The 26,095-nt window shown below is 34.9% G+C and overlaps 1 protein-coding gene across 1 annotated transcript in view; it reads right to left on the bottom strand.

Annotated features, from left to right (window-relative positions):
* Positions 1-26,095, bottom strand: part of Trap1 (TNF receptor associated protein 1) — a 93,156-nt gene that overhangs the window by 49,861 nt on the left and 17,200 nt on the right. Inside the window, exons 2-3 of the mRNA XM_067284615.1 lie at positions 22,780-22,911; positions 15,845-15,927 (exon numbers count right to left, since the gene is read on the bottom strand). Of these exons, the coding sequence (XP_067140716.1) occupies positions 15,845-15,927; positions 22,780-22,911 (215 nt within the window). The remainder of the gene's footprint in view (positions 1-15,844; positions 15,928-22,779; positions 22,912-26,095) is intronic.

The raw sequence follows: 26,095 nt of genomic DNA, 5'->3' as shown, positions 1-26,095 counted from the left end.
ACAAAAAAATATATTATTCAAAAAGTTAACTTCAGAATTTATGGAAACAGACGTGAAACATTATCTCCAATACAGTTAGCTATTATCTATATACAGACAGACACACTTACGGTTTATAAAATAATTAGAAATAATAAATAGCTTAGATTTATATTTTAATAAAAAAACTGATTTAAAAAAATAATTTTCCTACATCGAAATACAGTAAAACTTGTGTAAGCCGGAATCGCACGGTATCGAATAGTTTTTCTGATTTGGCAGGTTTCCGTTTCGAACGGGCTCTTTGTTAACACAGAAAATCAATCCGTTCCGAAGAATGTTTCTGTTTAGACAGGTTTTCTTTTTATTCAGATTCCGTTTAGGCAGGTTTTACTGTAGTTGTGTTTATTGGGTATAAGGAGCAATGAACCCTCACTTTACGACGATTTTTCTAGGGATAGAAATTTTATGAGACGTAAAAACGGGGTAGTAAAGACGACCCCTCTTTTACGCCTGATATTAAATTTTCTATTATTATTTAAAATTTTAATACACATTTCAAGTCAAAATACTTTCCAAAACTCCAGACACAGTTCGTTGTTTTCAACAAACTTCAGTTAATTTCAAAGTTTAGGCGTTTATAATTTAGTAACAAAGTTACATTTCCTACGAACAATGTTACAGTTTAATATACAAATTATTAAAGTGGGCCAACTTTAAAATTCAAAAGCATTCATGTTAAAGCGACTCATTTACCCAACTACCCAATTTACCTAACTATTTTATTCGACGCTTAAAACGTGATATTAGTTACCTGAAGTAAAGCGTTAAATCGAATAAAAAAAGACCATCGAAATCTAGAGAAGAGAAGCCGAATTTCGTACAAAAATCGAAATTTTTAACGCTTTATACGGGTGTAGGGAGCCGTAATGATGCTATATGTAATAATCATATCTACGCTCTTGTTAGAGGGTGACGTGTGTAACAAGAGCACGTAACTTATTCCAGAAACGTCACTCTAATGATAATGTAACTAATTTAGCATCGCGTCTAAGCGAATTTTATGGAGTAATTATAGATTATGACCCGATATAGAGTCATTATGTTTAGATAATGTGTTCAATTCATAGTTAATATCAAACAGAGAGCTTCAATTAATTAACGAAAGTAACAGATAATTTAGTGGTAGAAAAATACAGAATACCCTCGATTTAACGGACTTTCGATGATGGTAGACACGCCAGTTCGTACGTTAAATCGAGAAAATAATGTATTTACTAAAATTACATTGTGTCGAGTACTGAGTATAAACAGGAACAGAGAGTGGAATGAGACCAGAGACGGTCGCATTATGCGGGGACGGGGATAAACCCCTGTATTAAGTAAATATGAAGAAAAAAATTGTCTAAATTTTGCATTTAAAAAAGTTCATTCATGTTCGTTTTCTCATGTGGCTTTTATATATTTTGAGTTAGGCGCACACAAAGCCAAGCTACACACAATTAAACTTCGATATAGCGACGTAATTTCATCCCCTCTGAAATTGGCACTAAATGGGGACGTGTAGCTAAACTTTACCAGAAACGATAAAAACAATTGTACTGTACTTACGAGTTAGTAACGAAATCTACATACAAATTTAAAAAGGGGTGTGGAAGTCACGCGATTTTGTGATTACAATAACGTTTGCAATATAAAATCGTATGTTCAGCAATTCATAGCTACTGAAAGGGTCTATGAAGAATATCAGATCGAAAATATCAGCGCTTTACGAGTGTAGCGTTAATTAGGAGAGCGCTATATCAAAGTATTAATGTAAATGATGCCGGCAGACCACTTGACCCAGTGTTTGAACAGAGTGAAACCGGAAATTTTAATTTTTTGTGTATATATGAAAGTAATATAAAAATGTCCCTATTAACTTATATACCACCCTCGTAAAGCGCTAACGAATACTGTCGAATGGATCTTCTCTCCAGTAAAGAACCCTTTGGTATATGTAAATTATTAAATTGTAAACACCAAAACACGTGACTTTCAAACTCTCATAGTTGTCTATAGAACTCGCTACTACGTCTAATTCATATTGCTTGAGGTTCTTTACGTTTCTTGAAATGCTATAAACGTTCCTCACACTGTTTTAAGAGCTTCTTGTAATGCCCTAAACGTTCCTCGCACTATTTTATACCTTTCTTGAAATATATGTAAAAAAATTAGTGGTCACTGACAGTAAAAAATAAGGAATAAACTCTAAACTCCCTTCACAACAAACTAAAAAAAAATCTACACTCAATCATTAGATATATTCGAAAACGTTAAGGGCAAAATAATTTGAAGATCGTCAACACGTCATTTAACACAATCATTTTTTATCGTATTATTTATAAGTAATTCAAAATCGTCATTATTTATCAGCTTAAATTAATCTTCACTATCATCAATCCACTAAACCTGCCTTTGGGCGTTTGGATGTTACGTAAAATTTAATTTATTCCACTTGAGAATGCACTTAAAATTTTATAAAATTTTCAATTCATTAATTAATTTAAACCTTATTTTTCTATTAAATAAAATTTTTATTCGATATTTACGGGTTAAACTTTCTAAATTACCCTAAATAAAACTTGTGTAAGAAATCTTCCTCGCATTCTACGCCTTCTTCCGTTAGTTAAGTACAGACAAACCTCTTAACAACGACCACAGACGGGAACGTAAAACTGGCCGTCGTTCGGAGGTGACCGTTGTTTAGAGGTTTACTTTCTTCAAAAATAGTTCTTGAAAAAGATGGTCGCTGTTTAGAGGTGACGTTGTTAGGAGGTTCGACTGTATTTATATTGACTGATCTTGGGCCTTGTATAATGCTGTGTAAGGTGAAAAGTCTGTTAACCTTTGACCTTATGTTTACAAAACACAAAAGGATTTATCATAACTACATTATTTTATAAATATATATATATATATATTTCTATTTTCATAAAATACTTTCTTAATAAGATCCAAGACATGTTTAAGAGGCAGAGGAAGAGGAGGAGGAGGAGGAGGAAAACATTTGCATCCTATTTAATGAATTAAATATAAATCCGTACTTCATATATATGAATTTAAAAAATTTAAATAATAAAATTCGATTATTTTTCTTATAGTTTTTTTTTTAATCAACATTTCAGGAAAATCTCTTAATAATTTCGCAGTTAAAACTACAGCAAGAAATATCTTTAAAGATAATACTAAACGAACATATTAATAGCCTAGGGGTAAAAGAAAAATAAGTTGAATTACAGTCGACACTGTACACAACGACCACTGACGTAAACATTAAAAAATGGCAGTTTATGAAGGTTATTCTGTATGCAATTCAAAAAGAAACGCTTCCAAAATAACGGCCGCCGTCTAGAGGTGGCCGCTATTACAGGTTCGACTGTACGATAATATAAAAATGTTCACTAATTAATGACAAGCGAGCGTAAAAATTCATCACAATCGATCTTAAAATAAAAGTTTACATTACAAACAAAAATACAGTAAAACCTGTTCATAACGGAACCTGGACAAAACAGAAACCTGCCAAACCAGAAAAAATATTCGATATCGTACGAGTCCGTTTTACGCAGGTTTTACTGTATTTAATTAAACACGAGTCAAAATACAAACTTGCGATTTATTTTAATAAAATTATCCCAACTATTCCCAAACGGTCTTTGCACACATTTATCGACCCCCCAAATAAATCGATTAATCGCACGAGGAGGAGTGGATTCAGGAGAAATTCCCTAATTCAATAATTAAATAAACAATTATTTTAATTATTAAATCAATAAACTAAGTTCATTCCCCTATCCCCCTCCAGATCCATCCCTGGGTTGACAATCCCTAGCTTACAGTAAAATAAAGTAAAATCCTAAAGCAAGATGAGCCGAAGCGTATTATGAGTGGAAAAAACCTGTGTAAAACAGAATTGCGTATTTTCCGTTTTATACAAGTTTTAAACAATAAAATTCGCTCCGTTCTGAAGAATTTTATCCGTTTAGGCAGGTTTCATATCGGTTTTACCGTATATGTAAATAAATATATACATACATGCAAAGTAATTGAAATTTTACTGGAGGAATTGCCTTATTTTAATTGAATTCAGAGCCCTTAACATATAAGTTTCGTACAGAAACGGCAAACCTACTAATTACGTAAGGATTGCAGTTTTCCTAATAAAGTTAGGAACGTTAATGATCCGATTCTGAATAAGTTATGCTCGAGAAAGTGTGCGACAACTTCCCGAATGATATTAATCTTTAGTTACAACGCGTGCGACATAAGTATGTATTTATTGTGAGTCAAGAAAGAAACGAGCTGTCCAGCAATGTCTGGACAGGAGACAGACCTGGTCACTTAATCACTCGCCAGCTTCATTAACGGAAGTCCAGACAACTATCGAAGGGAGAATGTGACAGTGAAACATTACTACCACTAACCCGACATCAAATGGGCCGTCCACTCCGCTGTAACCAAGTGTTGAGACATTCATGTGACTTTTCAACTAATGGCAGCCAACTTCACTCCCTCTTACATACGAAGACTCCATTGTACAAGATGCTCGAATCGAAAATTTTCGGTTATTAAAATGGGTAGCACAGGTTAGGCGTTAACTGCACTTTCTGTATCGAAAATCGCTTCGGTAAGTTCTGAAGTCCCATAGTGTTGCAAATGTCGTTTAACGTGGTTTGGAGCTTTTTAAATGATTAAAACTAGATTTTTAATTTTCAAAATGTCGCGTTTGGTGGGGGTGTTTTGTTTTTGGACGAGGGGAAAACGCGAAATCGCTTTTTGCACAGTTTTTAAAGCTCTGAAGTTCCCACGCGTTGCAAATGTCAATTACGGGTTTTACATGATTAAAGTGGATTTTTAATTAATAAATGTGGTGTTTAAGTAATACGTTTTGTTATGAAATGGAGAAAATTGTTAACTTTAGCGGAAAAATCGCTTCGTTTGGTTTGATTTGATTATTTATATACACGTAAACGGTTTGCCGAGGGGGGCGCTTTCCGAGAGCCCCTATTTAGGTGTTACAAACGTGAAGAAAACCCGGAAAACTCCACGTGGCCAGCTTTGGCGAGGCTCCAGCTCCTTGGCGAGGAGCGAACCCGTGACTATCAGTGTTCAGTGATTGGGAATCGCTTTGTTATGTTAGCAAACTGTTCACGAAAAATCACGATCCTTTTGTGCTTTTTTAATTGTTGTAATATCCTAAAAAATTAAATTTATTCGTAAAAAATAATTTAAATTAAGGCCTGCTTTTGATGTAGAATAAAACCCGTTCAAAACGAAACCTGAATAAAACGGAAAAAACTCCTCAAAACGAAGCGATTTTGTATGTCCAAAAAAAACCCCTGTTCAAAACGAAAACCTGCCAAACCGGAATCGGTATGGTGCGATTCCAGTTTACACAGGTTTTACTGTACCGTTTTGAACAGGTTTTTTTTTAAACAAGAAAATTCGCTCCGTTCCGAAGAAATTTCCCCGTTTAGGCAGGTTTCTGCAATATTCGGGTTCCATTTTGGACAGGATTCACCGAATAATTTATTTTACAGCGAAACCGCACTATACTTTCTTTTATATGCACGTTAAAATAAAGACAAAACATAGCGAAATCTCGATATAATGCCACCCGACACCATCATCATTAAATCATGTTACTTTCAAACGCTCGAATCCGCTTGTAGACTTCGCTACTGTGAATAATTCTTATTGTTTGAGATACTTCAGTTTAGCACCAATTTCTGATGCAATGCTAAATCGCGGTTTGACCGTATATAAACGTTTACGGTGCGTTATTTACATTGCTATTGTTCTGTGAACAATATAAAACAACACAGAAAGATTACACAAATTTTAATCACTTTAACCTGTGTATGCAGGGTGTGAATTGTTGCTGGCTCTAAGCTTATAATGCATAGTAGGCCCTTCCCTTCTCTACATATAAAAATATGAGGCCCTAAGGTAAGCTTATATGAAAATCCATCATGTGTATGCAATCTTGATACGACACGTACCTATTTTACAATGCCTACAGAATAAATGTAGCCTTATTTAAGGGTATCTGTAGCACTTAATTTATAATATGCTACAGATGCCCTTAAATAGGCCCAGTTCTATTCTCAGTATGCAACGAATATATAAGTGCTATAAAAGTGTTCAGATTTTTAATAATTGTAAAATACAGTCGAACCTCCAATAACGGACATCTGTAAACGGCGGCCATTTGTTTTATTTTTTCATCAGTGGCCGTCGTTCGTAGGTTCCAATGTATTAAAGATCAATCAATACACAGATTATAATGTGTAAAGTGTGTTGTGTGTGTTGTGTTAACTATAAATAAATCAAAGAAATTATCATTAGCTACGTAAATAATGTTATTAGATTGATCATTAAATGCTTCACATCTCATTAAAGATTTATTTGAATTTTTACGTGTAAACTTCTAAAATTCCTCCCATTTTATAACCATATTCGATATCAATATCGAATTAAGCGTAATTAGTTAAACTTGTTTACGTTTCCAGTTGATTGTAATTAGCGACGGCAAAACTAATGAAATAAATATCCACTTATTGAGTCGATTGCTTCAGTTGTAATTGGATCGTGCGTCTGTTTGTCTATATACATCTATGCAGAAATATATCCTTATAAATGAAATGAGATCGATCTTTGAGAAAATTCCATTTCGGTTGGCTACGAAGTTGATTTTAATTCATTTCTACTTTGCAGATTATGATGTATGCATGTATTTAAAAATCAGAGATAAGATCTGTTACTAGTCGAGGCCCTATTTTACCTCTCTCTGACCCTACACTTATTTATTCATTTATTTATTTGCACATACAGAAAACAATACTATTTAGCACACAACTAGGAGCTTAACAAGCTCTTTACAGCACCTGCTATAAGAACAAAAGCTGATGATGATGATCATCATCATCAGCTTTTGTTCTTATAGCAGGTGCTGCAAAGAGCTTGTAGAAGCTGTATAAGGATTATAGAAGCTGATGATGAGTGTGTTAAATAGTAACTTACTCAAATTTTCAATATATTTTACACGAAATGACAAATAAAATACGATAAATGTCCAAGTTTTAAAGACAGAAATAATTCTTACGATCCGTCCAGCATAATATTCGTTTAAATATGACGAATCTTAACATAAGAGCGAAGACAAATACGGCTAGACATACAGACAGATTATTCTTACATAACAATAAACAGTCTGCATGTCCCTATAACCTGTAATTTATGGCAAAAGCAAGTTCGGGACCTTGTCTCAGCTTTTAAATGAAACAATATATCACGAAATATGTAATTTCTTTTTTAATTATTATGCAAAATATACTGTATATATATGTGTGTTTTACATAAAAATACAAAAGTATGCACCCGTCTCTCGTAAAAATATTTTCAAACAGGTAAGAAAATATATGAAAATACTTTAAAATCGTTCAAAAAACAAGAAATCTGAATACTACATATAGTCAAACCTTTCCACCCTTGTAAACCGTTATTGATAAATCACGTGCCTTCCAAACTCTCAAACTTGGATGTATACATCGCTATTGTATATAATCCTTATAGCACCAGGTACCTCGGTTTAGCGCCACGCTCGATTTAATGCTAATTTTAGTTTTCTTGTAGAAAACATTCCCACTAGAAAAGAGTGCCAAGTCATCAGGATGAGGTTTTCACAGAAGCTAGACAAACTGCAGTTCAGGGCCTCGCCTTAAGAGTTTATAGCTTAGGGCCTCATATTTTTACATGTATCATTATTTAGTAGAGGAAATGGCAACAGCTGGATTAACCATTAGGCATAAAACACCGCGCTTATTGAATCAAAAGGAAACCACAGAAATTTTTCATTGCCCGATTTACCACGGACCGTACGGTGCTAAACTGCCAATGGTGCAGCTGGACCAGGGGTCAATAAAAAGGAGGCCCTCACAATAAATGAAAAAAAAAAAAAATTAAAGTATTTGCTGGTGTCATTAGAAGGATTTTAGTGCTCCCATATACTGGAAGCACTAAAATCCTTTAAGTGCTTAGGACCTCTAAAAGTCTTAATCCAGCCCCGGGAAAGGCCTGGACATTACAGCTTAGGGTCTCAAAAAGTCTAAGATCAGCCCTACAATTCATGATCAGAAACATCGTTCAGGTTTAAGAGGTGCCAGCAAAGCCATTTGGTACGATATACTTATGGCATCTCTCCATGATAAAATTTTAAAGGAAAAGTTAATAAAAGTGCCGATAAAGATGATAAATAAATTTTTTAAGTGTTTTATAAAGGAAGATGTGTATTTATGTGCACTTAAAATATCTTTTAATGTATAAAAAAAAAGCAATTGAAGATGGGTACAGAATACCTTGAAATGCATTATTCTACAGACAAAGTGCCAATAAAATGCTCTGTAACCGTGTAATAAAGTATTTTAAAATGAGTAAATATGATTAAGGTTACGAATTCCCAACTCAACCTTTCGTTAAAATTATTTACAAATCTGGTACAAAGTTTAAATTAACTTGTTAAACACGGCCTTAATTTTTACACTTCACTATATACCGAAATGTATAATTACACCAAAGAACCAAACCTTGAATGGAAAAAGCCATTGTTGAGAAAACCCCGGGTTCTAGGTACTATATGAGTCCGGTTTACACAGGTTTCCTTTTTATACAGGTTCCGTTTTGACAGGTTTAACTGTAAGTGCAATCCTTCTGTTAAGGAAAACCATGATTTCCGATGGCCGTAATTTTCTATCTACGCATTTTTCAACTGAAAACCTGAATGGAGTAGCGTCAAACGCGCCGCAAAAAGAAGCTAATTTGCATATTGCGGCTATAAACGTCTGTAATAATTTACGTTTTTAAGTACGTTGTGAGAATAGATTCGCAGATAACTCTTTTAATAAAAATAAAATTGTAACACGAGGAAAGTATCAATTTAGGATTTGAAGTAATCCTATTTTCTAATGCAAATATATTCTATATTCGTGGCGTGTAACGGCACATAAACTACCAAAGGAAGGAGCTTGGTGTTTCCAACGAAATTAGTTTTTAATAAATAAAAAAAAATCCAGCAACGTGTTGTGTAACTTTCCCGACAAGAGCTAAAGTTGCTTGTAGCGCCATCTGTTACGAGATTTTATTAAAAAGCTTTTTATATTATTAATTACTATAAAAATGCCAGAAAGGCTTAATTTCGGAGGTAGAGATGAGTTTTATAAAACTGTAAACGCTAATAACGAGAGCATTCGAGATCTGACACGACCTCTTCTATCTTTCCACCCGCTCGACCTTTAACCACCAAAATTTAATAGCGCCGATGTCCCTGATACACAAACTTCCCTGCAAAATTTCAGAAATTTTTGACGAAAGGCCCAGGAGTTATTAAGCTTCAAATTGAGTGAAGACAATCGTGCCCTCCGCGCACAAACATCCGTACATACAGGAAAAAATCTCCAATTTTTTTTGAATTTCCGAACCTTTCAAGGCCCCGTGAGTCCAAAAATAAAAAAATCTGGAAGAGGATCATTAATTACGAGGCATCGATAGGTCCGTCCAAACCGCGGGCCCCATGTGAATGGATTAGGTTTAACACTCCTAAAGATGGCTCTGAGCCTTTTGAAGTGTCCATTGCATTTTAGAAGTAAGGAAATCTATATCCATCAGAAGATCTGCGGCCTTTTATGGCTTCTAGTGTGGTCTTATAAAACGGTGTAATAGTTTCAGTTATGTGTCTTTTTATATAAATGTAATGTATGCACATTTTTATGTGTGTATACATCAGCACACACACTAAACTATGCATACATTACAATACACACATCACGTGGCATCCGCAGAAAATTTTCCGTGGGCCAGAGCTTGGAGACAAATAATTACAACAATAAATTTTTGTTTAATTATTTAACTGTGGTATTTTTTCCACAAGTATAAAAGAACAGATCTATCCCATTATCGAGGGTATGAAGTTACATACCTCAATCACTTTTACGATTATAATTTGTGGAATTTTTTATTCGATCACAGGGAGAAGCAAGTGTCCTATGTGCTCCCTCTGAGGGCACCCATGCACATTTCATACACATTTACACACTTCAAACACTCCTTACATACACATACTTCATATAATTCACATCTTCATACACGTTCCCACTTCTTACACTTCACACTCACACACTTATTACACATACAACTCGCACAAACATACGTAACTTTGATATCCCTGTGAGGTGGGATATAGCATTACAATTAAAAAACGTACATCATCTCCAGTCGATTTACTTTGTATTCCTTAAAATCTACACATTTTTACTCCCGTAACAAATTTAAAAATAAAATTTTAAATTTCACAGATCGCAAAGTAAACAATAAATAAGCTTTTGTACAAGTGACGCGCGAAAATACGACGGAAATCCACATTAGAATCAGCTTTATCAATTATTCAAGGCACAACACATTTAAAGTGGCCATTTTTCTTTTGATATTGAATACCCGAGTGCATTAAATGTAAAATGTTTTTATCTAATCCTAACATTTTACATGCTAATTCTTACATTTATATACAAGTTTACAAGTCTTGATTATATATGACCCCATACGGGACAGACAAACGGACCGACAATTTAAAAAATAAAATAAAAATTGACTGATTTATTTTAGCGAATAAACAACCTTTACACTTGAAATATTTTTGCACATTCACATTTTTAAAGTAATAAAAATTAAATTTAATATTTAAAAATTAATGTAGTAAAACCTGTGTAAACCGGACTCACGCGGTACCGAATATTTTCTCCGTTTTGAACAGGTTTCTTTTGAACATAAAAAATCGCTCTGTACCGAAGACTTTTTCCGTTTAGGCAGGTTTCTGTTTTATTCAGGTTCCGTTTTGGACAGTTTTTACTGTACTATTCTTTTCTTCAAATATTATAGTCCTATTACATCCTATTAGTTTGTATATAGCAAAACCTGTGAAAACCAGAATCGCACAGCACCGAATATATTCCCGTTTACGCCGGGTTCCGTCTTAAACAGGTTTTACGGTATATCAAAAATGACTTTTTCTTTAAATTTACCGGTTGATTTTCTCTTAAAATGTATTCCATTCACTTTAGTATTAATCACAATGTAACTACTGTTATGAAGTTTCTACGTAGCAAGTTTATGTACTGTACTACTGACTACTATAACCTATCAGAGGTAGGGGGGAACTACTGTTAATGGCATTATTTAAGCTCTGACAGGGGAAAATAATATAGTATCGAAGAAGGAATCTAATTATTTTAATTATTCGTTTTTAGGATAATAAACATTTTTAAACAATCGACATTTTATATGCCCATTAATTAATGATGATGCCAGAAATGTATAACTGGTTCCTACGCTAAGTAGTTTTGATCTACTACCCCCGTGTAGATTATTTTTTCTGGCAACAGATGGCACTTCAGGATATAAAAGACATGGCGGAGGTGTGACGAGGTGTTTTTATAACCCCCCTCGCCTAATCTAAAATGCCATAGGCTCGTCGAAGGGTGCATCGACGGCGTGTGAAAAATTCTGTTTTTAAACTGAATTTCTTCGTTTTTCCGGGGTGAAAACGTGTCCTTGTACAATTTTCGTGATAATTAAAAACATTTTCGAGCTTTAAAAGTAGTACTTTTAAGCTGGAAATTTATGAATTCATCATCAATCTCCTGTGGAAATTGATGATGAATTCACAAAACTATTCTATTGAATAAATGGGGGTTCTACTTGATTAAATTTTCGAAAACTTGAAAACCTTCAGGAAAAATCTGGGAACAAAGGGCAGAATTCAATACAAATTTTACTAAACATCAAATATTTCTCAAGAAATTCTACTCGATGCAGACCAAATGCTTCGAATTATTCCACCTACTTCCGGCGTAGAAATGCAGAGAAAATCATTTTAAATATCTATAAATGAAGTGAACTGCGTCAAACTTGCATATAATGAAGGGGAGTTTAAAATTAAATAATTAAAATACTAGGACTTCTGTGATCGTATAAGCGCAAGATGGCAAATTTCCTCTTAAAAACTCTTCTGAATCTCAATTTTTAAATGTTTCTTCAAGCAAAAAGTAATTCATCGCCTTTAGTATTAATGTAAAGGGTGGCCCATAAATCAGATAACCCGTATTCTGTTGCGTATTGTAGGGTAAGTTACGAATCCGAATCGTAAAGTGAATTTTCTGAAGAGTCGTAATTTATGCATTAAACATGAAGGACCTCTTCTGAATAGTTTCCGTTAATATTTAAGTGGTAAAATGCAATCAAACCTCGATATAGCGTTCTCTTAAACAGCGTAACTCTAATAAAGCACCATAACTATAATAGAACCGTCATCTGTGAATTTCTCTCTCGAATTCGTATAGAAGTCTCTTAACTACGCATACGTCTTACACGGGTAGAGTTATGGGGCATGGGGATTGCCGCTAACTTTGGCGGGAGAAATTATTGAATTTCGAATCAGGACGCATGCATTGTTTACTACTTAGTCATTATCGAAAATCTTCTGTGAAAAGCGATCGCAATCCTCACCCCCAAAAAAGTGGGCACTCCGCTCATTTCTTGGAGGTGCTGGTGGCACTGTCTCCGTTCACGACTTCTTATCGCTTGGGGCAGCCTATTTTCGGTTTAGCGCCACACCCGATTTAGTGCCGATTTCAGGAGCCAACAAGTGGTAGCACTAAAATCCATGTTATTTCAATAAGACAGCAAGCCAGTTCTTATGGTGGTTAACCGATGTTTGGGCAACCTTATGAAAAAATACACGTAATCATTTATACAGTCGGTATATACTTTTAAGACAATTTTAAGTGTCTTAAGATCATTTTCTGTGTGAGGAAGAGAGGCCGGAGGGTGGAAATTTCAAGTTCAACACTTAAATAAGGTATGAAAAATGTTATAAAAATTAAAATTTAGTGAGAGAGAAGAGGGATTTTTCTTGTTTTTTTTTTTTTAAAGTTTATGCCGAGCGGAATTTAGTTAACGGCACTAAACCTTAAAGAATATGTCTTTGATGTACAGAAAATGATTCTAATTCAGCGTACGTAAATTTATTGTATCGTCGTGCGTGGAACGAATCAAAATTAGTGTACTTAAGAGATTTATTGAATCAACGAACCCTTTTCGACTTAAAATCAAAAATTTATATTCTTCATAACTTACAAAATATAATAATAGTTCTAGTTTATGACTTTTCGAAGGATTAATACAACACTGCATACGTACTGTACGTATTCTTAGAAAATTCCAACATTTCCTCGAAAAAATTGACTGTCTGCACGCAGAAAATACAGCAAAACCTGTGTAAGCCGGAATCTCACGGTACCGAATATTTTTTTAACGTACAAAATCGCTCCGTTCCGAAGATTTTCCCCGTTTAGGTTTACGTTTTGAACAGGTTTTACTGTATATAATCTATAAATTTAAGTACTTTACCGTACAACAAAATCAAAACAAGCCGCCATTTTATCATCGTTGATATTTAAAACCTTTCTTTTCCGAACTGTCTCGCATATGTCGAAATTTTATGTAAATTACAGTACAAATACGATAAATAAAGTACATTTTGTAAATCGAACCTGTGAAGAACGGACAGTGTCGGGAACATACGAAATGCCTGTTGTTCGGAGGTTATTTTTTTAAATACAGTTTTTCCCCTCCAAAAACATTCTGAAAATGGCCGTTGTTAGGAGGTTCGACTGTATTAACACATTGAACAGTAAAACCTGTTCAAAATGCATCTGGATAAAACAAAAAACCTGCCTAAACGGGAAAAATTCTTCGAAATGGGGCGATTTTTCTACGTTAAAAAACCTGTTCAAAACGGAAACCTGCCAAAGCGAAAATTATTCGGTACTGTGCGATTCCGGTTTACACAGGTTTGCTGTATACGCAATATTTTGCGATGTTTTCAGTGATTTATGGAATTATAATCTACAGTTACAACTTAACTCATTTGATTCTATTGTTACAAGTGTGCAGTATTATTACATAAGATATGCTCAGAAATTACGCATGAAACTGCATTAAATAATTGGCATATGATTGTAATCGATTATATATTTGATTGTACGTAATCATAAACACAAATTTCATAAAATTTTATACGTAAATTAACTATTTAAGTCCGGTATACGCTGTACAAACTGGGCGCTTTCAAATCGTTAAGCCGTGCTCGAAGCTGATTGGTCGGCACAAAAATTAAAATATTTGAAATTAAAAAACCGGTGTAAAATTTAATTCAAAGCATTATCGTGTAAATAAATTATACAATCCATCAATAAATTTCACGTAAAAACGTATTTTCTCGTTTGTTGTTGCGTGTTGAACACAATTTCCTGTCTAGACGATAAAAAAAAAAATTAATAAACGAATAGACATTCTCGCTCCGCGAGGGTTCCGGGTTCGAATCTGAACGGAATCTTCGCGAATTCCGGATAATTTAGATCGGGAATCGTTTTCGAACGTCGTATTTATAATAATATAACAATAAATTAGTGATATATTCTTTAAAAACATGCAAAATTACACCTTCATAATTTCTCATTCATGTAATCATCTCATAAAGCCGTCGATATACCGTCGAAATCACTGTTAAATAAGCCTAAATTAGATTGATTGATTAATTAATTAGCACCATGTATCCTGTATGACTATTAAACCCATTACGTATGAGTCTGAGTCGACCATGTGGGTGAGCAATAGCGAATGATACCCAACCCCTTACAGTCCATTATAAACAGAGCCGCGACCTTCATAGGGCCTCACACATAGAGATCATCTGTTAAATACTCGAGGTCCTCGAAATGGGCCTGTGTTCATATTTTGCATGAAGCCTCGCAATGTATAAATGATAAATCAGGAGAGTCTTAAGTGAGTTTGAACCATCTAAGCAGTAGTTATGCCTTGAGCGAGAGTTTTATAAATAGAATTAAATTAAAATGGCGTCAAGTAAATAACATTTTCTTCTTTACAAAACTCAATAATTGTATTATTTGTCCTTAAATCTCAATTTAAGATTTCACCAACAGAAAAAATAATTTATAAATTTAGATACATAAAAAGATTATTCCCATAACCTATTAAATCTCGAATCACACACAAATTATCTAATTTCCTCCCCCCCTTTATTATGACGTATAACAGAGGTTAAGACCAGTCGCGTGTACTCTAACATACACGGTAAGTACAAAGGATGTAATTAGAAGGGCAGAGTCTTAAGACCTTCCACAGAGTCCACCAATGATATTGGTGACTGTATTTCATTACACTTATGCAACTTTAATCAAAGGGTTAACAAGACAGTGCCCAGGATGGTTGGTGGTCTGGAATAAAACATCTCATTACAAAGTCATTCTGCTGACGAAGCAAAAAAAAAACTTTCCTCCATATGTTTTTAATTATGTCCAAGTTTTCATGAGCCCAGCGGGCAGGACAGTGCACGAGTCGCAGCCACGAGCGCCATTGTTCCCTCTTCTTGGCATCGTGACCCCGCTGAGATGGTGGTTTATGGTTCTCTCAAGTCGGACTGGATTCCTATCTAACCCCTTCTTCCACGGCACCGGTGACGTCATGGCACGATCGGAACAGCGAACTTGCCTCGAAGTCACGTGCAGAATTTCCATGCTGACTTTTTTTTAAAGCCTTTAAGTCGACTAGACGACTTCACCCCCGTCTTGGCAATACTTGTGACGCTTGTTTCATCGTCATTTTTTTAACCAATAAATCTTACTTTTTAAAAGATATATTTACAAAAATTGGGCGCCATTTTCGTGACGTGAAAAAAGGTGGCAACACTTACCTCCTTTTCTGAATACAAAGACTTGGCCACTATGTCTAGCAACATTCTCGTTTCGGCTTGAAATTCTCGTCGATCAGATTCACCTAAATTTAAAGAGAAAGATTATAATTGATATAAATTTAACCCCCCCCATTCCGGATAGTAAGAACTTTTGGAGGGGGATAGAAACTATGAAAAGAAGATTCAATCAGCTATCAAATTGTGATTTCATCCCCCCACAACTCCGGATAGTTAAAACTTTATAAGGGAGGATAGGAACTATGAAAAAAGAGGAGAAGATTCAATCAACTATCAAATCCTGATTTAAAGAAGGGAAGAAAATGAGTGTATTATATGGAAAAACACATCAGGTGTAAAAACCTAACGACTACGAAAAGGGAGACCGACGACCGTCTGGGTGTCGGGCGATACCACAACTCCGCTAGAGCGTACTAATAGCCTCCTTCATCCATTAGTTGGATACGCTCATAAACACTCAGGCACTGGTACAGTCTCTAGCCAAGTTGCGACCATTACTCTTTTTTTATTAGCTGCCTTATGGTAACTGAGGCCCGGTGCCACTTCACCGCCAATGACAGTGTCTTTATGACGTCCATAAATTGTGTCCCGGCTGGCTTGTGTATCCGCTTTCTCTCCCCCCCTATTCTAGATACAACCCTGACAAATGGTATAGTTATGGAGCACGTGTCTGCCAGTGTCGCACGTTCCAGACTTGTAAGGCAAGTGGAAATTGTCAGCTCCCGAATTGTATGGGTTAGCTCTTCGTCAAACGCGCCGTTCTACTGAATATAAACGCGCTTCTCAAGCCTTTCTTCCCTCCCTAGAATGCTAAACTGTGTATTAAAAAAAATTATAAAGGGTTACTTAATTAGCGTGGGACATAATCGCACGCGAGGCAAAAAATCCGGGGTGGGACTCTACCGCGAAGCGTAGAAACTAAGGACAGAAATGTGAAATTACCACTTCAGAATGGTTATTAGACTCGTATTTTCTGAGTAAATTAGACGCGTTCGAACCTGTAAACGGCGGACATCGATGGAAGATAAAAGTGGCCGTCGTTGGGAGGTTTTTTCGTAGGCATTTTCGTTGAAAAGTTTGAAAAAAGCTGCGGGTTAGAGATGGCCGTCTTTAGGAGGTGGCCGCCGTCAGAGATTCTGTCGTACAATAAAGCAAGAAACGAGAAATTAAATACTTGAAAACAAGTTCAACAGATGGCAGCATTTAATTTATCTCCAATTTACAATCGGATTAATTAGCATTTTAAATGAGCAAAAATTAATTTTAATCGAAAACATTTCAGGGGGAAAAACACTTAATTATCATCAACTTTTAAACCCAATTAAAAATTAATTTAATCTAAACCCTCCCGGCAATTATCGGAACGCAATATTGATAATATATAAAACTAAGGGGGAATTAATCAGCAAAGGGGGGTCCGATCGTTGACAAATTAAGTGTATGGTGGACAATTCCAACAGCAGCGAAGGAGGAAAAAATCTCATAGGAGGATAGATAGATAGATGATGAGATTCAGGAGGGGGATTCATCCAGCCAGACAACCCTCCCGACTGGCCACGGTTGGACAGGTTAGGTAATCCGGATAGCTCACCAGGTCCTTGTTTCCTTCCGATCGCCACACAACCAAGCCAGTAAGTACGTTACCTTCTCTGTGTTTTGCATTATCTTGTAACGCAGTTTCCTCTTTGTTATTTAATTTTCACATGCTGTAAAAAACCGTAACGGCCCTACAGGGCCGATAATTTCATTTAACTGATTGTAATTGAGCGCTCGTAAGCATGTAAATTACACACGCACTCAATTACATGTTTCGCGCGAATTTCTACCAGTTTTAAACCAAATTTATGCGAATTTTATCTCGAAAAATCCCTATTTTCGTTTAATTATCTCAGTTTTTTTTATTTTCCGACGCTCCATCGCAGTAAATCCCGTATTTATCGAGTCGCCAGCGTGTAAATTCGATTTACCGTAAGAAAATCGAGGAAAATCGCGAGAAAAATAAACAGCCAAATGGTCCTGGAATAATTTAACAATTGAATATAATTCATTTATTTATAGAAAAATCCCTTATTTTGCCTTCGTAAATCGATCAAATTAACGTATTAAAAGGTGGAAGCGACACGCATAACGTTATGAAATTAACGAAGTGTACGGGAGTAACATCAGTTTATAGCTTAATTTTTATTATAATTAAGATTCTAAACACATTTAAGGGCCTAATTATATTATAAATTATATATTACAAGCCTATTCTATATAAAAAATAGGCACGTTCCTATACAATAAACCAGTAAACACGTACCTCATCCGGTATTTTAATTGTGTTCCAATGCTCTGTATCATCGCAGCAACTTAATTTTAACTTAATTTTGATTTTAATTACGTTATTCGACTTAATTTGTAACATAATTTAACATAATTTTACTTTAATTACTGTATAATATGTAAATTTGTTACAAAAAGCCGGGGAGGAAAACTCATTTTATTAATAACTAAGAGGTAAGTTTTTATTATTTATAACCACATAATTCATTAAAATTGATATAAATTAGTTAATTAATTAATTATAATTATAATTAAATCGCATGTAAACGTTAAACTAAATGACTTGTTAATAATATTAGGGATTATGTAGGCACTCTGGCTGATTTTAATCGTAAATAATGCCCTAAATTGTAAACCTTATCGCAAATCCGTCTGTCTGCTCGTAAGTTTAAATAATATATATATATATATATAATATGTGTGTTAAAGTAAATTAAAAGCTGGTTCGAACCCCACTTGAATTAGGGTCCGAACCGCGGTTTTCAAGGAATTTTATTTGAAAAACTCGTTTCCAAACTGCCATTTTTCGCCAAATTTCTCGATATTTCATGTAAATCCATGCGTTTCCTCTACTGAAATTTACAATTAACTGTTGTATTTTTGAAAAAATTTAATTAAAAACACAATTTTATAGGTAATTTCGAGTAAAATGTAAGTTAATAAATAACTATGAGCTATTTTTTTATGAATCCAGTTGTAGATGAGTGGGAGGGAAATAAAAATTTCGAGGACGTTTGCCAGTGTGTAAACTGTACGAGATAATTGTTTCACTCTTATTGGATGCACGTCCAATAAAAGCAAAACAATTAACCTAAGGGGGAATTTTCATCAGAGGTGAGAAAAATACCCTGGAAGCACGTGTTTTGCAGTCATAATTAACTAAACTCCTAAACAGATTTGACTTATGGACTCTCGATATAGCGAACAGTTCTGTTGCTCCTTGCTAATCTTAACGTATACAGCGAATAATTCATTCGCCATATCTTTAATCATGTGGACCAAAAGTCGGTCAACCGTTTACAGATCAATTACAGCTTCTAATATTATTTCCTTTTTTGTTCTATTGACGTGAATTAATTCTTCGTTAACTGAGTTATGGGCCACCCCATAATTATATTCTTATAAGCGCTCTTAACGTGCAAATACGCGGTTAGAACTCTTAATTGAGTTACAAACACCGGGAAAAAAGTTCGCTTTCTTCAATTAAAGCGCTTTTTATTTCTAATTTTCGAGCGATAAAACTTCGAGTCGTAAACAAAAAGAAAAAAATAAATAAATTTTATGGCCACAATTACAAGAAATCATCCCGCGGTTAGGATACAATTACGCCATTATATGATTAAACTGGAACCAATAAAAATGCCCCCCAAAAAAGGATTTAAATGCGGCATATGTAACGTTATACGAATAAAAATTTCAATTAATTTTTTATTTAACGCTGTGACTCCTGATCATCATTAAAGAAGAGGAGGAGGAGGAGGAGGAGGAGATAGATGAGATAGAGAGGAAGGAGGAGAAGCTGTGTGTTCGCTCTTCCTCCTTTAAGGAAAAAAATATATATATAGTAACGTTAACATGTTAATGTTTACAAGCCTTTTTATCGACTTTTCCTGGAGGAGTGATGACACCCTTCGTGAATTTTTCAGCTTATCGGAGCTCTAATTAATTAAAGGTGTTAAGTCATCAATCCCGGGGCTATTCACTGGAGCATAAATACTTAGGAATAAAGAGAGAAGAGTCGAAATGAGGCTAAATGAAGTTGAGGGGCCAACACGGGTCACCGAACAAACAAACAGGTGGATGGCTTCGGGGTATATTGCTTAAACACCGTCACCTTCTACAACGTCACTCAATTATAATGCGGGAATTTAATAAATGACATGAGGTTGGAAAGAAAGGAAGAAGAAAGAAAGAGAGGAAAAAAAAGATCCTACCATCATGTAAAATCATGCACGAACTTAATTAAAAATACATATAAATGTACAGTTTTTCTATACAGGATAAGCATCTTTACTGTGTTTTACGTGCATCATAAAGGCTAAATTTTGTGCTGAAGTATTCTAATTAAGAAAGGAAGGCGAGAAGGCAATAAGTGCTTCAATTAGAATAAATCATTGATAGATGCTTAAGTAAACAAAGCAGTTGTCTGTCAACGAATGCATTTATTGTCTTTCTTAAGTAGGAAACTTCACACAACTTAGCCTTTATGCTATATGTAAAACAGCAAACAGCCTATTAAAAACATGTAATATTTAGTATTAAAACAAATATAATAAACAGATTTTAGGTGTTTTCTCTAAGAAAAATAACGCAAATAATATCAATTTATATATTTTCCTTACCAGAATACTTCCTTTTGTTTCTAATTATCATTAATTTCTCTATTATACTGTTACAGCGAGTTAAAAATGAGATTTCATCAACCTTCAAAGGCATGAGTTTAATGGAAACAAATGCAAAAATCATCCTCCCTTCAATAGAATAATTGTAATTAATATAATTACAAATATCCTAACTAAAGTTCTGTTTAAAGTTTCACAAATTTAAAAAAATAATAATTAATAAATTCATGTAAAATGATGAAAAAGATCATTATTAACCATTGCTCTATCATCCTGCAATAGGATGGGGAAATTTAACTGCATAATTGCATTTAATTTATCGAGATAATGGCGAAATTTCTTCCAATCGTCTCGTCTTAGATAAAAATCTTGGAAAAAAAATATATATATTTAAATATTTTAGAGAATTTTTCAATTACGCAGCAATTAAGAGGCGATTATCAACAGAAAAATGAAATTTGCTCAGTTAAACGCCATTACAGAGAAGAAAAATAGCAAATTTTGAGGGATTGCACACGAGATAATTGATTATAAATGCGAAAATTAAACTCTAGAAACACCAGGAAGTGGTACGTTTAATATTTTTCCCATCAGAATCAGAGGAGTTTGCGTAGTACATTAGCATAAAATACAGAAAAAAAGGTAAAACAAACGACGTTAAAATTTATAAGCACCGTAACTTGATAATATCAAACAATTTCCTTTCACAGAAGAATAATATAAAAGAAAAAAATAAAACAAACAAGAAGCTGCTTAAAACAAGAACCATTTTCAAGGTACAATTTACAAACCAAATACCAGGATGTAGGGGAAGAATGCGTGTGAGAATCTTCAGGTCGAAAGAGAGAAGGATGAGTTCTGTGGCGGGCAGGACCAGGTCAAGCCTGTAGGTGACACAACAACAACAAACACCGGTTGTTGTCGTGTGTGAGAACTTCTGCGAGGCAGTCTCTCACACACCCCACATCACAGGCCCGCTACTTAATAGGAGATACGTTTTTTCCTCTCGTTCTGTCTCCCTCAGGGGCCAAGTTCCCGCGGTCAGATGTTAACTAATAAACTAACGGCAATCAGTTCGGCAACACCGGGGTCATATTTTTATATAACTGTCCTTCCGCTTGTTACGTCTCCAATTTTTTAATACCCGTTACATCGATTTAATTTTTCAATATGGCGGAGGGAGTGTAGTGAACCGTGTCTTCTTCTATCCCTTTTTTTTTTTCTTCTTCTTCTTCTTGTGCTTCTTCTTAATGGGTATTTGGGTTAATACACGTTCAACGAGACAATCTACAGAAGAATTTCCCATTGCACTTATAATAATTTCAGTTTAATTTTATATAGTTTTTCTTTTTTAAACTCGTATGTAATTGCATTGGGGAAGGAGGTCAAACTACACAACCTACAGGCAAAATGCATTATTATTATTATTATATAATTGATTTGTTTAGTTGTGGCTTACGATTTCCCATTTCTGATTTTTCTTTTTTTAATAAAAATCTTTATTTATTTTTAGCTCGTTAGGCTATAAATTGATGATTTAACGCACGGTTGGGCACTTGCCCTTACGAAAATCTTATCAATCAATCATCGTCCCGACGAAGGGAGGTGACTAAATTCTTTATAAATTGGAAATCTGTGAAGGATACTCTGATCACGTGGTCAAATCCTCACCATTAACTTTATCCTTGATAGATTTATAAGCATTTAAAAACGGGTATTAGCGTGTGGAGATTGATAAATGCGCCTCTTCTTGCGGAAAAAATTGCACTGGAATATTGTAATTTTGGGATGTTTCCGTAAGAGTAGGACAAGCAACTTTACTCCATCCACCTGTATCGGATTTTCGATATACCCGGAAGCTATGGTGTGTCATGGGAGGCGACAACATTCAACGCTAACCTGGTATCTCTACCTCACGTACCTGCCAGAAAAACAACATAATCCAGGGGACTCCGAACTTACAAATTAGGCCTATTGAATGGCTGACCTATTCATAATCTTCCTCGCCGCTGCAAGCTTCTCACCCATTAAGGACTATAAACCCTCTCCCAACCGGTCATCATGTGCGTGTAATGGACAATTGACCGCAGTTCCAAAACCTGTTCCTACATCCCGGATCCCCTTCTTCCCTTTGCTGTTTGAAAATTAACTTAACCCTTTCGTCCTGTCCCACCACAACAGATGCAAAGCTTAATCTCTCCCCCCTTCCAGGAGAGGGGTTTTTTTTACTAAAAATATATCTTTTCTTACCTTGAGCCTTTTCTGTATCTTTAATTATGGAATGGTAATCGGTGGATGTCGCTGGTTCTTGTTGGCTCCGACACGATTTGTAGGTGGTAAAATGCCTGGCAGTAAGATACCTTTGCCTCTGGAGGTACCTCGCTAGAAAAGAAAGAAAAAAAAAAAACAGGAATTAAATTCGGATTAACGAGTGCTTTGTGATTCTGCAGAGGGAATTGTGAGTTGCCTCTGAAAGCTCGCCGCTATAAAATCTTATAAAAAAATTAATTAAACCGAAATTATTTTATTCTTCTACAATTTCTTCGTAATTTTTGCCATTTTCTTGTATTTATTGAATGGAAACTGAGCCATTACAGCTTCAGTTTCCATTCAATAACTACAGGAACTAGGAAGCTAGTTCTAAAAGTTTGAGTTCTATCTATAGGTGTTTAGAAGTTAATTAAACGTTATTAAACCCAAAATACATTTAAAAATCACAGTTAAAACGTCGAATTTTGCTAGCTTCTTCCATTCGCTGATTGTCAAAATGAACGTTATCATCTTTAACCATTTGAAAGCCTACTTTATACACTTCTACTCTACAATTTTCCAGAAGAAAACAAACATTTCAGCACATTAAATCGCGTATATTTTACATTCTTCCATCTTTCGTTAATGTTTGACACTGTTTATCTTAACGCTTCAACCGACAGAACTTTGATAAAATGACTTTTTTTGGTCATTCTGGAGCGCAAATATCGGGATACACCGTTAATATAAGGCACGGCTAATCAAATAAATGGCGATTTTCATTACATCCAACGCGTGTCAATCAAGTTTAATCGCTCAGAATGATCAACTTAAGGTAAACAAGCAGGCATCAAACAGGTTTATGACACCTAAAAACTTGAATATCGCTTTACCTATTATCCAATTAGTACGAGACTAACGAAGCTGATTAAAAGATATCGATTGTTTCCGAGTCTCCCCCCCCCTATGTATTGTTATGAATTGCTGATGACGAAATTCCTAATTATGACTAAACGATTTGGCTCTTTAACGTCATTAATACGTCACTTAGGAAGAGGAGGGGAGAGTAGAAAAATCGCAATTCGGAACCGAAGGATGAGAAGACAAGCAGGATGAAATTTTTAATGTGACGTAATTTGTACTAATTTGTATCGTGTGAACGTCACAAAAGAAATTGCACAGATGGTGTCTAGCGAAGACGAAATTACGAACCGTCCAACAATACAATCAAGGGCCTACGTATCAATGGCAACCAGGAGCAGGGAGAAGAGTGCGTCATCCCTTGACATACGCGATTAAACATCACTCGACAAGCATGAATATCGATTGCTCTCCCCCCTTCTTCCGCTTTTTTTTTCGGGTTTTTTTTTAATATTTACTTATCGCAGTTTCGTCCGAATTCATCAAATCTATTGTAGAAATCATCGTTAATTTATAGTGTTTAAATATAATTTTGTTAATGCGTCTGGTCAAAAAATTTCTTTGGGAACAAGTTTATTATTATGGAAATTTAATTATGGGGACGTTTACGCTTTTCAGAATCCGTCAATCAACTTGTTTTCCGAATTTTTGTCGTAGAAACCAAGCGCGTGTGACGTAAAATTGGAGGAAATCTTGGTGACTTTCTAGTTTTCCACGTCACTGTATGCAAATTAGGAGTTTTTCATGTAATGTATGGTCTCGTGTTAAGTCGTTTTATAGGCAAATTACGTAGTGTAGACAAGTTACTGTGTTCAGGCAGATCAGAGAAATGGACAACACAAAAAACACCTCAAATACACACGTATACAATGGAAACGAACACACAAACAAGTATACAAGCGCGAGCAAATACACATTGCTGACGTAACTTGTGATCACTTTTCTCGTTAGCGATTAACTCGACGAACGTTTAACGAATGAGAAAAGTCATATCGATATCGCGTCAGCGATGACGTCGAAGTCGATAGTGATTGAAGAGGATCGACGAGACACCCGATGTTACGTCGTCGATGACGCAATTTTAACGTCACTTTTGTGAATTTCCACGGCGACCAGTGTTTATTAAAGCTTGTTTAGGAGCCTAAAATGTAAACAGGCTTTGAATTTAGGCAACTTTTATAAAATGGTGCGTTTGTATAATGTAATTCGAATGCGTAATGGCGCAACTCACTTTGTATGTATGTTAGTAAACCGTGCAATTCAGTTAAGAAAATAAAATATTCCGTAACATCTCGTACAAGACGACAGTAAACACCTCAACAACATAGGAAAAAAGTGATGATGCTCTCTCTTACCCTATTAAGGAACTAGCATGAATAATCCTCGAATACTGTGCAGCATCTGACGATAAAAAACGGCCCTATTTTAATCCTTGAAAGACTTTCAAAACCTATTTATTTAGTTAAATATGGTACAATTTGCAGCACACGTTATTGCTCTTTACAGTTATCTCTGTTATAAATTACTTATGTAAATTTGTAAAAGAAGCCAATTGAATTGCGGAAAAAACATGCCAAAAACACGAACAGAGTAGTGGTTCTCACGTGGCATACACCCAGTTTTTGGTGGCACACCAACGAGCAACATCAATGCCCTTATATGCATAAAGAAAGCGCGAAATTCTGCAGCTTTTTCATATAAAAAGTACACAAATCTTTTTATTAAAAAAACTCACAAAAAACACCATTTTTAAACGATTTTTTTAATATTTTGTAGTACATCTGTGCAAGGTTCGTGGCATACCATGCTCGTCATTAATTAAATAAACAGTTTTGAAAGTTGATCATTGGAGTATGGACAGTATTTAGTTTCCTCGCAAAAATAATACAAAGTATGAAGGACAATATAGTTCTAAACTGAAGAACAAACAATTATTAGTGAAAGACACTTAGCCAAACCCATTTGATGCTTCGTTTCTTCTGTAGAACACTCATACTTTTTACTAGTTTCTACCACACTCAACTCACTCTTAGCTTCTACCGCGCTTATATTTTGTTCTGGTTACCTGTTAGCAGTTACATTTACATTTTAAAAATTCCAATTTAAACTTCTCAATCACTTCTACTAATTGCAAACCACATAAACACTGGCAAGAATTAAATCAAAATATTCGAAGGGGGTTATTGTAACAATACCTTTATGGGGCTTAAGAGAAATTGAAAACGAAACAGAAGAATCGAATAATTCATTTAGAAACAGATGTAAATGGGCGGTGAGAAGTGAACAGAATAGAAACAGTCGAGAGGGTGGGAGAGGTGAATGAAAACATCGGTCAGACGGTAAAGATCGCGCAGCCAATTCGTTTAATTAAACTGTTCTTTGTTGAGGTACAAAG

Source organism: Centruroides vittatus, unplaced genomic scaffold (assembly GCF_030686945.1).
Source record: "Centruroides vittatus isolate TY-2023 unplaced genomic scaffold, ASM3068694v2 scaffold_1431, whole genome shotgun sequence".
Taxonomy (NCBI): Eukaryota; Metazoa; Arthropoda; class Arachnida; order Scorpiones; family Buthidae; genus Centruroides; species Centruroides vittatus.
Note: the sequence above shows the minus strand (reverse complement) of the source record. Positions and strands in the feature narration are given on the sequence as shown.